Source organism: Elephas maximus, chromosome 4 (assembly GCF_024166365.1).
Source record: "Elephas maximus indicus isolate mEleMax1 chromosome 4, mEleMax1 primary haplotype, whole genome shotgun sequence".
Lineage (NCBI taxonomy): Eukaryota > Metazoa > Chordata > Mammalia > Proboscidea > Elephantidae > Elephas > Elephas maximus.
The window spans coordinates 160,631,546-160,645,942 of record NC_064822.1 but is presented as its reverse complement, the minus strand read 5'-3'; the positions used below and the strand labels follow the sequence as shown (position 1 = coordinate 160,645,942).

Genomic DNA, 14,397 nt, shown 5'->3' with positions numbered 1-14,397 from the left:
AATCTAAATAAAACTTTCTAGTAAAATTAATGTAAATTTATAAAGCCAGGGAACTTTACAAGAGATACAATGCCTAAGGGATGACATAAGATAGAGATTTGATGAGGATTTTTAAAACACCTCACATATTATTCGAAATATTAAAACAGTGGTTTTCAATGTGTGGTCCCAATCCAACAGCATCAACTTTACTAGGGAACTTACTAGAAACAGAAATTTTCAGGACCCACCCCCACAAAAAAAAAAAACCCAAACCGTTGCTGTGGAGTCAATTCCAACTCATAGCGACCCTATCAGGCAGAATAGAACTGCCTCATAGGTTTCCAAGGAGCGCCTGGTGGATGTGAGCTGCCAACCTTTTGGCTAGCAGCCAAAGCTCTTAACCACTAGGCAACCAGGCTTTCTGAACTGGAAATTCTGAGGCCACATCAACTGTGTTTTACAAGCCCTCCAGGTGATTCTGATGTACCCTAAAATTTGAGAACGATTGTATTAAAGAATAAGCGGCATGGTTTTCACTGGTAATGTGTCAGATAAAAGGCCTAAAGTAATCCAGATAATAATCATATTTTCACCATATATATTTACAAGTTAAAACAGCATGGGAAAAAATGCATATGCAATTCAACTTACTTGCCAACCACCTAACAAGATCCTGATGAAAGATAAAGCCATAACTTCTATACATTTTATAATGCCACAGAAAAATACAAATGAAATAAAATCTGCATTCCATATCAACTACTATACAAAGCATAATACATAAATATAATATATATCCATACGGCAGAAGTTGTCCTTGCAAGGAAAATGAAGTTTTATTTAGCCCCTCTTGATGTTAGTAGGCAGTGGGTTGCTTGCTAGGCAGTCTCTCCTCCCAGTATAAGGGGTTAGTACAATACAATATATTATGAAGCATGACGGAAGAAAAAAAGTGCTTCTTGAAGATCTGGCGTTTATTTAAAAAATATTTTTGTAAAACGTGTCCATTTCCAAGAAACAGATCCCTAAGCTGCAGTAACTCCACTAGAGAAGCAGCAACAACAGAAAAAAATGGCAACAGCAGGTTCCAGTGTAGAATTTCCCTCTCTAATTCCATTCGGACTTTACCCCTGTAGGCAGAGATGAAAACAGCTCTGGAAGATGTACTGAAATTTTTCACGGGAAAAGCATTTTATGGTATCAGCAGCTTTTTACTTATTTTCACAGACTAAACAAATCAGCATTATTGCCCTTTCAAATGTAAACGGCATCAAAAACACATACCTGAAAAAAGACATTTTCCTCATTGCTATATCTTTGCCCATAATGTCAATAGGATAATTTCAAAGCTATATGAAGAAAATATTAAATAAAAAAGTATACAAGTTTATACACAATGCTATTTTCAGTCTTCATGTATGTTAGTCCATAAATATGCTAGTCCTTAAAGAATGCAACATATAATAAAAGTAAACTGATAAAAAAAAAAAATTTTTTTTTTTTTTTAAACTGATACTGCTAATTAAATGGGGGGATATAATCTGTATAATGGGAGAATCAACTGACAAGTGTGGTAACTCTGTGCTAGAATGTAAACCTCCGGGAGGGTAGGGCTTTTTGTCTCTATCAGTTCAGCAGTAAACAGTGCCTGGAATATAACAGGCACTCAATTAACTACTTGGTGAGTGAAGTTTGCTGAATGAACTCTGTGGGAACTAATAAAGCCCTTATTTAAGGAGACTGTAATTTAGTTAGACAAAATACTGAACACACAGAAAACAACAGTGCTCAAAACATAATACCCATAACATCTGATTTATGGGGGCTCAATATATGGATGAGTAGGTTGCAGGAACTCTATCTTCACTGATACTTCCGGGAAGTTCTTAATCATTTCCCTTCTCTGCAATATGCTTTGCTGCTCAAGACTTCCTATTCATTTCACCACAGTGCCAATCTGGTGTGAAGGTCTGTAGTGGCAGGATAGGTGGCAGGGCTGGGGGAGAAGACAACTTTCAATAAGGGAACAATGTGAATTTTTTTTCATGACTAAAATCCGCAAATTTGGGGAACCATACTCTAATTACATGATATAACTAGAAGGAGATATCTACATTAGAAATAACAGGAAATATAATCGGATATGATGGCCTTATATGATAGAGAGGCTTACGACCAGGAAAAGGATTTAGATTTAATGCATTAAGGAAGGGAAAATGACTGTAGCCTTTTAAGTTACAGCCATTATCAATGCAATGTTTGAGAAATATCTGGAAGGAGCTTGCCAGTTATACTTAGAAGAAGGGTACTAAAAATGGGAGTCGGCTACAAGGCTATTATAAAATTATAAGTATAATCTAATAAGGACCTAGGCTAGAAGGGGGCTGTCATGAATTGAATTATGTTCCCCCAAAAATGTGTGTACCAATTGGGCTGGACGATGGTTCCCGGTATTGTGTGATTTTCGTATATGTTGTAAATCCTGCCTCTATGATGTTATTGAGGGAAGATGGGCAGCAGTTGTGTTAGTGAAGCAGGACTCAATCTTCAAGATTGGATTGTGTTTTGAGGTAGTCTCTTGAAATATAAAAGAAAGAAGAAAGCAGAGAGATAGTGGGACCTCATACCACCAAGAAAGCAGTACTGGGAGCAGAACGTGTCCTTTGGACCTGGGGTCCCTGCACAGAGAAGCTCCTCGTCTGGGGGAAGACTGATGAGAAGGCCGGCAGAGAGAGAAAGCCTTCCCCTGGAGCTGACACCCTAAATTTGGAGTTGTAGCCTACTTTAAGAAAATAAACTTCTCTTTGTTAAAGCCATCCACTTGTGATATTTCTGTTACAGCAGCACTAGGTAACTAAGACAGGGCCCAATGGGAAGAAAGACTATGGGGCAAAATCAAGAAATGATGATTTGGATGAGAGAGAGTGGTAGGCCTCCTAAGAAAAAAACGTAGGGATACTGAGGCTCCATGTAGAGACTCTAAAATGAAGAGAAGTCCACTTTACAATATTAGAAACCCACAGGAATTCATTTTCAGTGAGGAATCAGCTAGGTTTATATTGCCAAATATCAAGCCTCCTTCGTGCTTTCCCTTTCCAGCCCCCTTAAAGTCTGATGGAAGAAAACAGGGTAAGAAACATGAATGAGTCTAAGGTGAATCTTTGGGATTAGCAGTCATCCAACCTTACCCAAATTAGAGTACAGAGACAGTGGTGTACAAAGAAGCCCCTTCATTCCCCATCTACTAAGGTATTCACTCACTTAATGATGTGCCTATATGCCCTAGGTCTTAATTTGTTTTTTTCAATAGTAAACATAAGGTTATAAATTTCCTGTTCTGTTGAGGTCTTTATAATATGTTAACATAAGGAGAAGAGCATTTAAAATGTCAAATTCACTACATTTGAAAATAATATTTCACTTAAAATACTCCAAATCACTCAACTTACTGCCCATTTCAACACAAACAGTAAGAAATAAAGTACCTGATGAAAAAAAATGTGATTTCATATTTCCTATGTGATTATATAGCTACTTTTTTATTGCACAAATTGAATTTGCATCTAGAAGAAAAAGTAGTATACTTACTGATGGATCTCTAAAATTAAAGCTGTTTAAGAATTCTACAGCTAAAATAAGATCCACGATTCAGGAAAGAAGAATCCCCCAAATTGAAATAACCTTTTACTCTGAAGCCAATGCTTACCATGATCACTAAAGAGAAGTTGTTTCCACTTCTGCCTTTCTGCTTCTGATGCTTTGAACCCCAGCACAGATTTTAATTCCTGGAGTACCCTCTTAGATTCTTCATGCTCACGCTTCTGCCTCTCTTTGTCTTCTTGAGACAAGTAATAAAAATCATCCTTTCTGAAATCACTGTCCATATCTATCTCATCTACATAAGCTTCTAATTCCTGAAAATAAATAAAAGAAAAAACAATTTACTTCAAGCAGACAATTTTATAGTAGCACTCATTTACTAGCACCAACCCATCTCTGAGATTAAAATGAGGACTTACTCTTGGTACAGATATCTAAAGTACAGTTGGGCAAAAGAAGAAAATATAAATACCTACAAATAAATCTAGATCTTTAAAATAAAAACAAAAAAAAACCCAGCAGATGCCTAAAAGGGGTTGTGGATAAGAAAGTTTAACAACTTCAATTGTTATTTTCCTACTTTGATACCATATTGTAGTCAAGTTTTAAAGTCATTAGCTATGTCAAAACCAATTAAAATTAGAAGGGGTGGTGGTTGGTGATATGGTCAAGGATTTTAACCTTTTTGTGTTAGACATTTATGGTTTTTTCTGGCTTCCCAGGAAGTCTGAACACTATTCCTAGGTTTGGGGTACACCTCATCCTACGGTTTTCCACATCTCTAAGGCAGAGGGTAGGATGTTTGCTTACACAACTTCCCCTGCAGTTAAGGTTAAGATAAATGAATTGGGATCCTCTAATCACATGTACCTGCATTAGACTTGATTTAGAAGCTTGTGATGAAAGAAGCAGGCACTTTGAGGAATCCATTCTGGCAAGGATGGTGGCAGATCAAGTTCCCAGAAGATGGAGGTACTAAGGGTAGTTTTACTACTCAACGTTGATAGAACAAGAAGTAATGTCTGCACCCAGCGATGAGCAGTAATGTTTCTACTGCAACAGTTCTTTTGAGGAGTGAGTTTGGCTGCTTACCCCAACCTGGTTCAGCCTGTTTTTTTTGGCCTTCTGAATTACTCTGTAAGCCATCTAACATATTTTAACAAATTTCTTGTCTGTTAAACTAATTACGGTTGGTTTCTATATGACTTATAAATTTTTCTTAGGATGAACAAAAGAAATCTTCGTCAACATCCAATGCAATCATTAGATATATTTTTTAAATTGAAGTATAACATATGTAAAGTACACAAATCTTAAGTGTACAAGATTTTTATATACACATACAGGTCAAGACAGAACACATTTCCAGCTTCCCAGAAGTAACCTTTGCAATGTACTGATTTTTACCTTATGTGTTTAATCACTTTTAAAGGCCTTTAAAGAATGGACAATTAGATATAAATAACAAGATGGCATGCTCGTGGATTCAATGGATTCAAATTTAAAGCACTAAAAACTAATGATTTGATATAGTAAATATACTATATTGTAATTCTGGAGCCTGTTAGAAACATAAATTTGACAAGATCATTTAAGAAAACATTATCCATGTTACTTCAAGAGAAAGATAGGTAAGCTTTCTATATAAAACTCTTCTTTAAGACAAAAACGCAATGTCACACTTACCTGTTCTTCAGGAATTGGATCTTTGTCTGCAATGTGCACAGTAGGCTGCCTCAAAGGTACTGCAGTACAATGTGGGTTTTCACATGCTATTTCGGGCTTGCCTTCCAAAAAAAAAGAAGGGTAGGGATAAAGATAAGATATAGGCCATACAGAAACAAGTACATGTATAATAAAAATATTCTTGGCACTAATACTTTGCCAATCTCATAGTCTATAATTTTTAATTTCTAAGGAAATAAAAGATGTTAAAGTTAGTAACAGTAATATTAGAAGATTTATATATTTCTCTTCACTTGAAGTTAAACTCTTGGAGGAGAGGACCTAGTTAAATGATAATGAAAAAAAAATCTCATTTACAATAGTAACAAAAAAGATAAAATAACTAGGAATAAATTTACGGAGAAATGGGTCAGATGTATATGAAGACAGTTTTAAACTTCCTGAGAGACACAAAAGGAAACACAGGCAAATGGAAAAGCACACTATGATCTTGGAAAAGAAGGCTTATCATTATAAAAACAAAACAAAAAAACCAAACCCAGTGCCATCGAGTCGATTCTGACTCATAGCGGCCCTATAGGACAGGGTAGAACTGCCCCATAGAGTTTCCAAGGAGCGCCTGGAGGATCTGAACTGCAGGCCCTTTGGTTAGCAGCCGTAGCACTTAACCACTATGCCATCAGGGTTTCCTATCATTATAAAAAATATCAATTCTCCTTCTGTTAATCTACAAATTTACAAAAATGATCCTGACAAAAGACACTATCAGAACTTTTGGGGAGGGGGGAAGAGAAGGGAAAGAGGAGGAAAAATAGACAAGTGAATTCTGAAGATCTTGCAAAAAATTAAAAAGCAAGAACAACAAGGACAATTCTGAGAAAAAAAAGTAGTAAGATTAGCCCAATGAACTATTACAATATACTATTAAAGCAGTATAGTACTGGAATAGACAGATCAAATATAAAAAAAAAAAAAATACAAACTAGAAATCAAACCAGAAGGGAAAAGATGATGTTATGACAATAGCTTTGAAAAAACATTAAGTTGGATCCATGCTTCATTAACACCAGGATAAATTCCAGGGGACTCTAAGATAAAAATGTAAAAATATAAAACCATAAAGTATTAGAAATCACGGGAGAATTTTTAAAATAATTTTGAAACAAGGTAAGTTTTAAACTATGACATAAAAATCCAGAAGACACACAAGAAGATAGAAAACCCACCATAAACAAAGTGAAAAGATACACGGCAAATCAGGAAAAAAACATTTCCATTTTATATCACAGAGGGTCAATTTCCCTAACATACAAGAGTTTCTACAAATCAAAATGAACAGCCAAAGAAAAATGGAGAAAATATATGAATAGACAGTCCTTTGGAATTACGAATGGCTCTAAAACATACGAAAAGGCGGAAAATGTCTTAAAAGTTCCTTAAGAGGCCTGGTTTAATAAAGTTCATACAAAGGTATACGCTGCAGCTGAATATGCTCCCAAGTTGAAAAGGTAAGACATATATCACAGTGCATGTAATATTCTATATAAAAGAAAAATATATTAATATTTGTTATATCAATATATGTATAAAATATCTCTATAAGGATATACAAGAAAGTGATAACAGCAGTTGCCTCTAGGAAAGGAAACCGTGTGGCTGGGACACCTACTCCTTTGTGCCTTTAAAATTTTGAAGATAAAATGCACTAGCTCTTCATGAAATAAACTTTAAAAAAATGTAATAAAGAGATGGCCAATTAAATCTTGGCTAGAGGGAGTCAATGCAGTATAGGTGCTGGTGGGGACTATTAGCTGGCAAGAGTCAGAGTGAGGCAGGAGTGGGGGTTGGGGATTCTTGGCAAGCCTGAGTCAGTATGATGGTAGGGCTGGGAAGGAACTCTCAACTGGTTTGGAACTCTGGGCTAGAGGATCTGGTATGAGTTAGCAGGATGCTAGGTGGGGGAGGGGAGTCTCTTTTAGCCAGCAAGGGATGGCAAGATGCTGGGGCTGGGATGGGAAGAACTCTTGGCAGGTATGAGCAACAATGTAGCTTACGAGACAGCCCATATGGTCAGGTACAGGGATCGAATAAATATATTGAAGATAATGAAAAATAAGTTTCTCACTATTAGATAAAGCAGGTACAAATATAGAAAGGGGGAAGAACAGAATAAATCATGTGGTATTGGAATGGAACTAGAGATATTGGTTTATAACATTTATGAACAGATACAGAAATAGATATAAATATGTGTAAGTTTATATACACATATATACTTCATAGCTGTGTACACTGAGATGGTCTAAAAGCAACGACATCCCAATGACCATGAACACACCTAGCACCCAGATCTTGGTTTCTAAATGCCATTCTCCATTAAAAGGAACCAGAATTTCTTGGAGACATGCTTATGCCAGGGTTGGGGCAAGGAAGGTACAAGTAAGGAAGTGCTGAAAGAATGATGGTAACACAAACCAACTTGACTGGGACACAAATTTTGGACAATTTGAGTAGCAAAATAAATAATGATAGTAATGAATTGTGACTCAATGAATAAAACAAGACCTCATATATCCACAGATATAAGTAAGTATTGGCGGGGGGAGATGCTTTACCTTAAAGTAGAGTGCCAACCAATAAGTATAAAAGGAAAAATGGAATTAGAAAATTACCATTTGGCAACTATCAAAATAATATCTAATTCAAGTAAAAAACACCCAAAACCAAACCAAATCCACTGCTGTCAGTCAATTCTGACTCACAGTGACCCTACAGGTCAGAGCATAGAACTGTCCCAAAGAGATGTCAAAGCTAAATCTTCACGGAAGCAGATTGCCACATCTTTCTCTTGTGGAGGGACTGGCGGGTTTGAACTGCCAACCTTTCAGGTAGCAGCCAAAGGCTTAACCACTGAGCCACCAGGGATGCTAAAACTAGTGAATAAAATTCTTTTCTTTACTCACTTAAAAAATTCTTTTTTTTAGTTGTACAATTTGATTGATTGATTGAGGTTAGGCAAACACAGTCATGTAACAATCATCACCACAACTAAGATACAGAACAATTATATTACCCCAGAATATTCCCTTGTGGTCCCTCTTTATAACCTACTCCTCCTTCCATTTTCATCTGCAACCACTGACCTGCTTTCTGTTCCTCTCTATTTTGCCTTTTCAAGAATGTCATATACGTGGAATAATACAGTATGTAGTAGTTTAAGTCTGGCTTCTTTTACTTAGCATAATGCATTGGGGATCCATCCATGGTGCTGCATGCATCAATAGTTCATTCCTTTTTATCGTTGAGTAGTATTCTATTCTATTCTTTTTTTTTTTTTTACTCTTTTTACCAGGTGAAGAATACCTGGATTGCTTCCAGTTTTCAGTGTTTATGTACAAAGTTGGTACAAACATTTGTGTACAGGTTTTTGTGTAAACATTAAGCTTTATATCTCTTGGGTAAAGACCTAGGAATAATACTGTTGGGTTATGTATGTATGTTTAACAGTGGGTGAAATTTTGATGAGAAAAAAGATTTATATAACCTCTAAGTATTTCTTCACAAAACGTATATCATGAAAGACAAGGGAAGGCTAAATTAGGAGACTAACGAGCATGTCAACTAAATGTCATGCATGATCCGGATCAGTACGTATAAAAACTGTTATTGGGACAATCAGTGATACCTGAGTGGCATCTGTGAATTACACGGCAATATTACATGAGTGTTAATTTCCTGATTTTGATGGTAAACTGTAGATATCCATGTTTTTAAAAAATGCAAACAGAAATATTTAGGGGTAATGAATTTTCATGTCTGCAACTTACTCTCAATGGTTCAGAACAACAACAAAAGAATTATAAACAGACATATAAAGAAAGAAAAGGCCAATGTGGTAGAATGTCAAAAACTGTGGAATCTGGACAAAGGGTAGTTCAAACAAATCTTGTAACTTTTCTTTAAGTTTGAAATTAATTACTTCAAAATAAAACATTAAAAAATACAGTTAATTAAAATACCCACTTCTTTAAAAAAATTCAAATGAACATTTTACTTAAAGTTGTGTAGCCACAGCCTCTGTGGATATTTTAGTGAGAAGTTTGTAAAGCACTTGTGTCTTAATTCATATCATTTATCACCTGTGAGCAAAAGCCACAAATACAGAGCATAAATAAGAAATGACTTATCACCTGCCCAGTGGTTGAGACAGTTTTAACATAATGGTTAAGTAATACACTAAGATTTAACATCACCGAGTATGTTGAGGGAGGGGTGGGTGAGGTGAATTTTTTAACATCCAAAGATCGTCTGAGTGTTTCTATTTATAGACAATGTACTCAAAGGTTCTAGACTTAAGTCATATAAAAGTTTAATATGTGTAAGTATTTGAACATATTGAAAGTCCTTTGCAAGTTTATCCTTTAGAGAAAAAATTATTCACCATTTAATTTGAGATCTAAGAAAACTATTGGTAATATATCAGTAATTAATTAGCATGTTATAATTTCCTTTGAAAAAAGTTAAATTCTTTTACTATGGAAGGACTTATTCAGCTTATTTAAGATATTAACCAAAATATCACTGATCTACTGTAAACAAAACAATGACTGACAAGGTGGTAAAGCATTAACCATCGGTGGCCACAATACAATTTCTATGCCTAAGTCTGATTAACCTTAAAATAAAGACACAAGTGATAAGCATGGTATTGGTTTGCTGCATAATTAAAAACATTAATATGTCAAACATTTAAATGAAATTAGTGATATAAAAATCAGTATAAAATCTGGATCAAATGAAAGCAGTTTAGCTAAAAATTTCAAGACTGCCTTTATACCTGGCAGCACAAGGTGGTCTGATACATCACCATTACATACTGAGACTTAGAACATGCTAGACCCTTGATAATGAATATGCATGTAATGCCACTAATTATATCATTTGCATATTATTTCTAAATGACACAAGTAGGCACTTTATCTTAAAAGAAAAACTGTTTCTGGCCCCTAACTACTGAACTCATTTTTTTTATTACCCAAACTGGAAAAGAGCTCCTGCAAGTTCTCATAATGGAAAGATACTATCAAAATCTATTCTTTCATTTAATTTTTTTTTTTAAATAAGGTATATGATTTGCTGAACTTTCAAAACATATTCACCTTTTAGTTACAAAATCAGAGAGTCAAGACTTTGTATTCAGTGTCATAATTTATACATATTAGTTCAACTTTTTTTTGTAAACTAGGAAATTTTGTGAGGCCAGTTTCACCTTGCAGACAAAAAATTTACCTAAAAATCTGGAAAGTAAAATCCTACGAGACTGGAGTGAGCATATCTGATAAGTGTACGGACCTTTTTTATCTGTATTTCTTCGTAGCAGTCTGTCCACCTGAGAAATGGCCTCTTCCCAGCAATTGTTGCTTGCTTGAACATGGGGCTGAATTAACTTTAATTTCTGTTCTAGGATTTGATAAGACTCTGACATTAGTTCTTGTGTTTCTTTAGTACAAACAAGCTTTTCAAGTTCATCTTCAAGAATTATTACCCTGAGTAATAAAGGAAAAAAAATTTTTAGATATAAAATGAAAAATTTATAATTCACAAGGCTTGTCTGAAAAAAAAGCTTGTAAGGGAGCATTACACATTTATTCCACAAATATTACTTGCATACGTACGAGGCATTTGATGAGCTGAAAGGATTAAACCATTTCCTACTTATAACAAACTCATAACCTAGTTAGGGAAATTATACATATATGTACATAAAATATAATATCACAACTTATAACATGTTTTATTCCCATTTTACAACGGAAGAATCAGGTCTAGAGTTTAAGAAAACTTGCCCAGAGTCACACAGCTCATACGCTATAAAGCTGGGCTGAATCTAGGCACAAAAGGGTAATACCAGAGAAAGATACAAACATGTTATGAGAATTCAGAAGATGGATAGTTTCTTTGAGCAATGGGTACAGACAGGGAATGGCTACAGAAGAAGTACTTTTGAGGTAGCCTTGAAGGATGGATAAAATATGAGTATGTACAAAAAGATGAGGAAGGTTATTCTAGATGGAACATTGGAAAAGGTATTTATACAGTTTGGCTGGACTGAGGAAAGGAGTAAAGATAGAAAAACAGATTCCCAGACAGGTTATGGCAAATCTTTTCTATAGAACATTTTATATAAATTTTAGTCTAAGCTGTTGTACTTCAAAACTAAAGAAGATTCTCAATTGAGAAAGCAAATGTATGCCTCAGTAAGATTAATATGGCAGTGAACACTCTGGAGGCAGGGAGAACAGTTAGAGCGTTCATGCACTAATTTAGGCAAGGGACAATACAGTCCTCCACTAACAGAGTGACAGCAGGAATAGCACAGGGGCAAAGGGGTGGGAGGACTGAAACAGGAAAACTGGGTTTTGAGATATGAAATACAATGTTTAGGTAATACTTTTAAAAGTTGTGTGCTGCAACAGTATAGAGCAAATCAGGTATGACGGTTTGTGACTCGTATATTCTGTAGCTAGTGTTCAGAAAGGTGACGTACAGTAAAAAAAAGAAAATCACAAAATATTTCATTTTTAAACATGAAAAATACTTCTCATGCACAATCCACAATCCCTGCCCAAGGAAAAAGCCTCTCCTCTTCCTTTTCACATCCATCCAGTGTAACATTCTTCCTTCCCTGAGCCATCTTCTCATCATTCTAATGTACTCTGAGATATAAATACTTTCAGAGACTCTGGTTCTGCCCAATACAACCTTTCTACTGAAATCCTGCTTTCTTCTCTCTGATGACATCATACCTTTGGAGCCACTCAAGTGGAGATTATCTTATCTCCCACATTCCCTGTGGGAAACAGGGTGGTTAGCATTCATCTGTTTTCTTAGAACAGTAGCTACAGGCCACTGGAACATCCTTTTCCTGTAGTTTTTTTTTTTTAGTAAAATCCATGAAGGTTATTTATATTTTGCTAGTTATAAATGCACTCATTCATGTGTGTGTTTCTATGCAATTTAACACATGTAGATTCATGTAATCACTACCACAATCAAGATACAGAAATTAACAAATGCTCCCTTGTACTACCCCTGTAGAGCTGAACCCACGGGCCCATCCCTAACTCTTGCAACCACTAAGCTGTTCTCCAAGTGTATAACATTATTCAAGAATGTGATATAAATGGAACTATATGAGATTGGTTTTCTTCACTCAGTATAATACTCTTGAGATCCATCCAAGTTGTTGAGTGGATAGATATATAAAACAAAATAACCAAACCCACTACAGCTGAGACTATTTCAACTCAGTGGTGACCCTATAGGACAGAGTAGAACTGCCCCATAGGGTTTCCAAGGTTGTAATCTTTATAGAAGCAGACCACACATCTTTCTCCCATGGACTGGCTGGTAGGTTCGAACTGTCTCATAAGTTCTTAATCCTCCCTATGCCCCAAACTTTATCAGTTTTACATCTTAACTGATCAATAAAAATGTACCTTCTCAAAATGTCTTTCTGACCTTAATTTCCTATCCTTGCGTATCATACCCTCCTTCATTCCAGTAAACTCGGATTTTGATTTTATTGTGACTTCAAGTCCTTTTGACCTATTTTCTTATCTTACAAAACTGACTGCTGCCCTGCCCCTCCCGCTTCTCGCCTGGTGCCCAAGGTCAAGCATATCAACTGTAATCTTATCAGCTCATTAAATTCCTCTGACCATTCTTCACATCCATCTTACTGATTATATGATATGATACAACCCACTCGTTTTCTCCATTTCTATAGTATCAATATGTGTTACCAAAAAACTTACCAGAAATGATTGTATTCAGATACTGTATGCCATTACTCCATTTTTAAATTTCAAATTATTTTCTGAAAAATTCTCCATGTAGACATTTATGGAAAAGAGCATTTCAATTGATAAAGGTGTATCAGAGTAGACCCGACATTTTATTATTCAGTCAGGGCCATAAATATTGGCCTGTGCTACAGAAAAATGTCCGGATCTGTTGGAATTTATTTAGGAAAATAGCAATATACCACTGTTCTTACATATAACAATACCTCTTGTAAAGGAGCCCTGGTGGAGCAGTGGTTAAGGTACTCAACTGCTAACCGAAAGGTCAGTGGTTCGAAACCACCAGAGGCTCCACAGGAAAAAGATGTGGTAGTCTGTTTCTGTACAGATTTACACCTTGGGAACCCTATGGGGTTGTTATAAGCCAGATATCAACTAGATGGCAGCAGGTTTGGCTTGGGATAATGCTGGCAGATAATTCCCTCAGACTGCAGGTTCCAGTTTAAGAGTCCTACCTTAAGAGAGTTAAAAGAAGCTCATTCTTCTTCTTTTTTTAAAAGTTATCTTATTTTTTGGTGAAAATATACACAACAAAAGACACAATTTCAACACGTAAATTCAGTAACGCTGATGACATTCTTCAAGTTACGCAACCATTCTCACTATCCTTTTCCAAATTATTACACAACTATTAACACAAACATACTGCCCCCTAAGCTTCTCATATAACCTTTCAAGTTGCTGTTGTCAATTCAATTTCACACAGTTCTTTAAAAGAGCACAATGCTCAAGGCAAACGTACTTTACTAATTAAGCCAAACTGGTGTTTGGTTCAAAGGAGCCTTCAGGGGACAGTTCTGGTTTCAGATTTAACGTTTAAAGATTGTCTCACGGCAATTGTTTCTGGGGTTCATCCAGCCTCACTGGCTCCTGAAAGTCTGGAATTCTGTTCTGCATTTTCTCCCCTTTTAGTTAGGATTCTGGTACAGAATATCCGATCAAAACATTCAATAATGGGAGTTGGTGGGAAGGAAGCTCATTTTTTATAACCTTGCCCATTTCAGCTCTCAAAGAGAATGAACGTCATCTCCTTTTGTCCTAATTATCTTTCTAAGTAGAAATTAGGAAAAGTAAAACTATAAATGGCTCCTCAAAATTATAGTATTTAACAAATAATTGTTTCTCTGCTACATTGATGGCTATAAATCATCCTCCATGTTGCATGTCTCAAATTTTTTTCTTTTTTCTAGCTAAGATAAAGCCAACAACCACAATGGTACAAGAATGAAGCTTGCTAACCATGGGGACATTTCCTTATATGGAT

At 35.6% G+C, this 14,397-nt stretch overlaps 1 protein-coding gene across 7 annotated transcripts in view; it reads right to left on the bottom strand.

Annotated features, from left to right (window-relative positions):
• The window catches only part of VEZT (vezatin, adherens junctions transmembrane protein), a 93,985-nt gene that overhangs the window by 21,520 nt on the left and 58,068 nt on the right, over positions 1–14,397 (bottom strand). For 6 of the 7 annotated variants that reach the window (XM_049884088.1, XM_049884084.1, XM_049884085.1 and 3 more), the window contains 3 exons: positions 10,621–10,814; positions 5,269–5,369; positions 3,689–3,896 (listed from right to left, as the gene is read on the bottom strand). In XM_049884088.1, the coding sequence (XP_049740045.1) occupies positions 3,689–3,896; positions 5,269–5,369; positions 10,621–10,814 (503 nt within the window). Of the gene's footprint in view, positions 1–31; positions 1,113–3,688; positions 3,897–5,268; positions 5,370–10,620; positions 10,815–14,397 lie in introns of those variants that run through there. The other variant, XM_049884089.1, reaches the window with a different exon arrangement.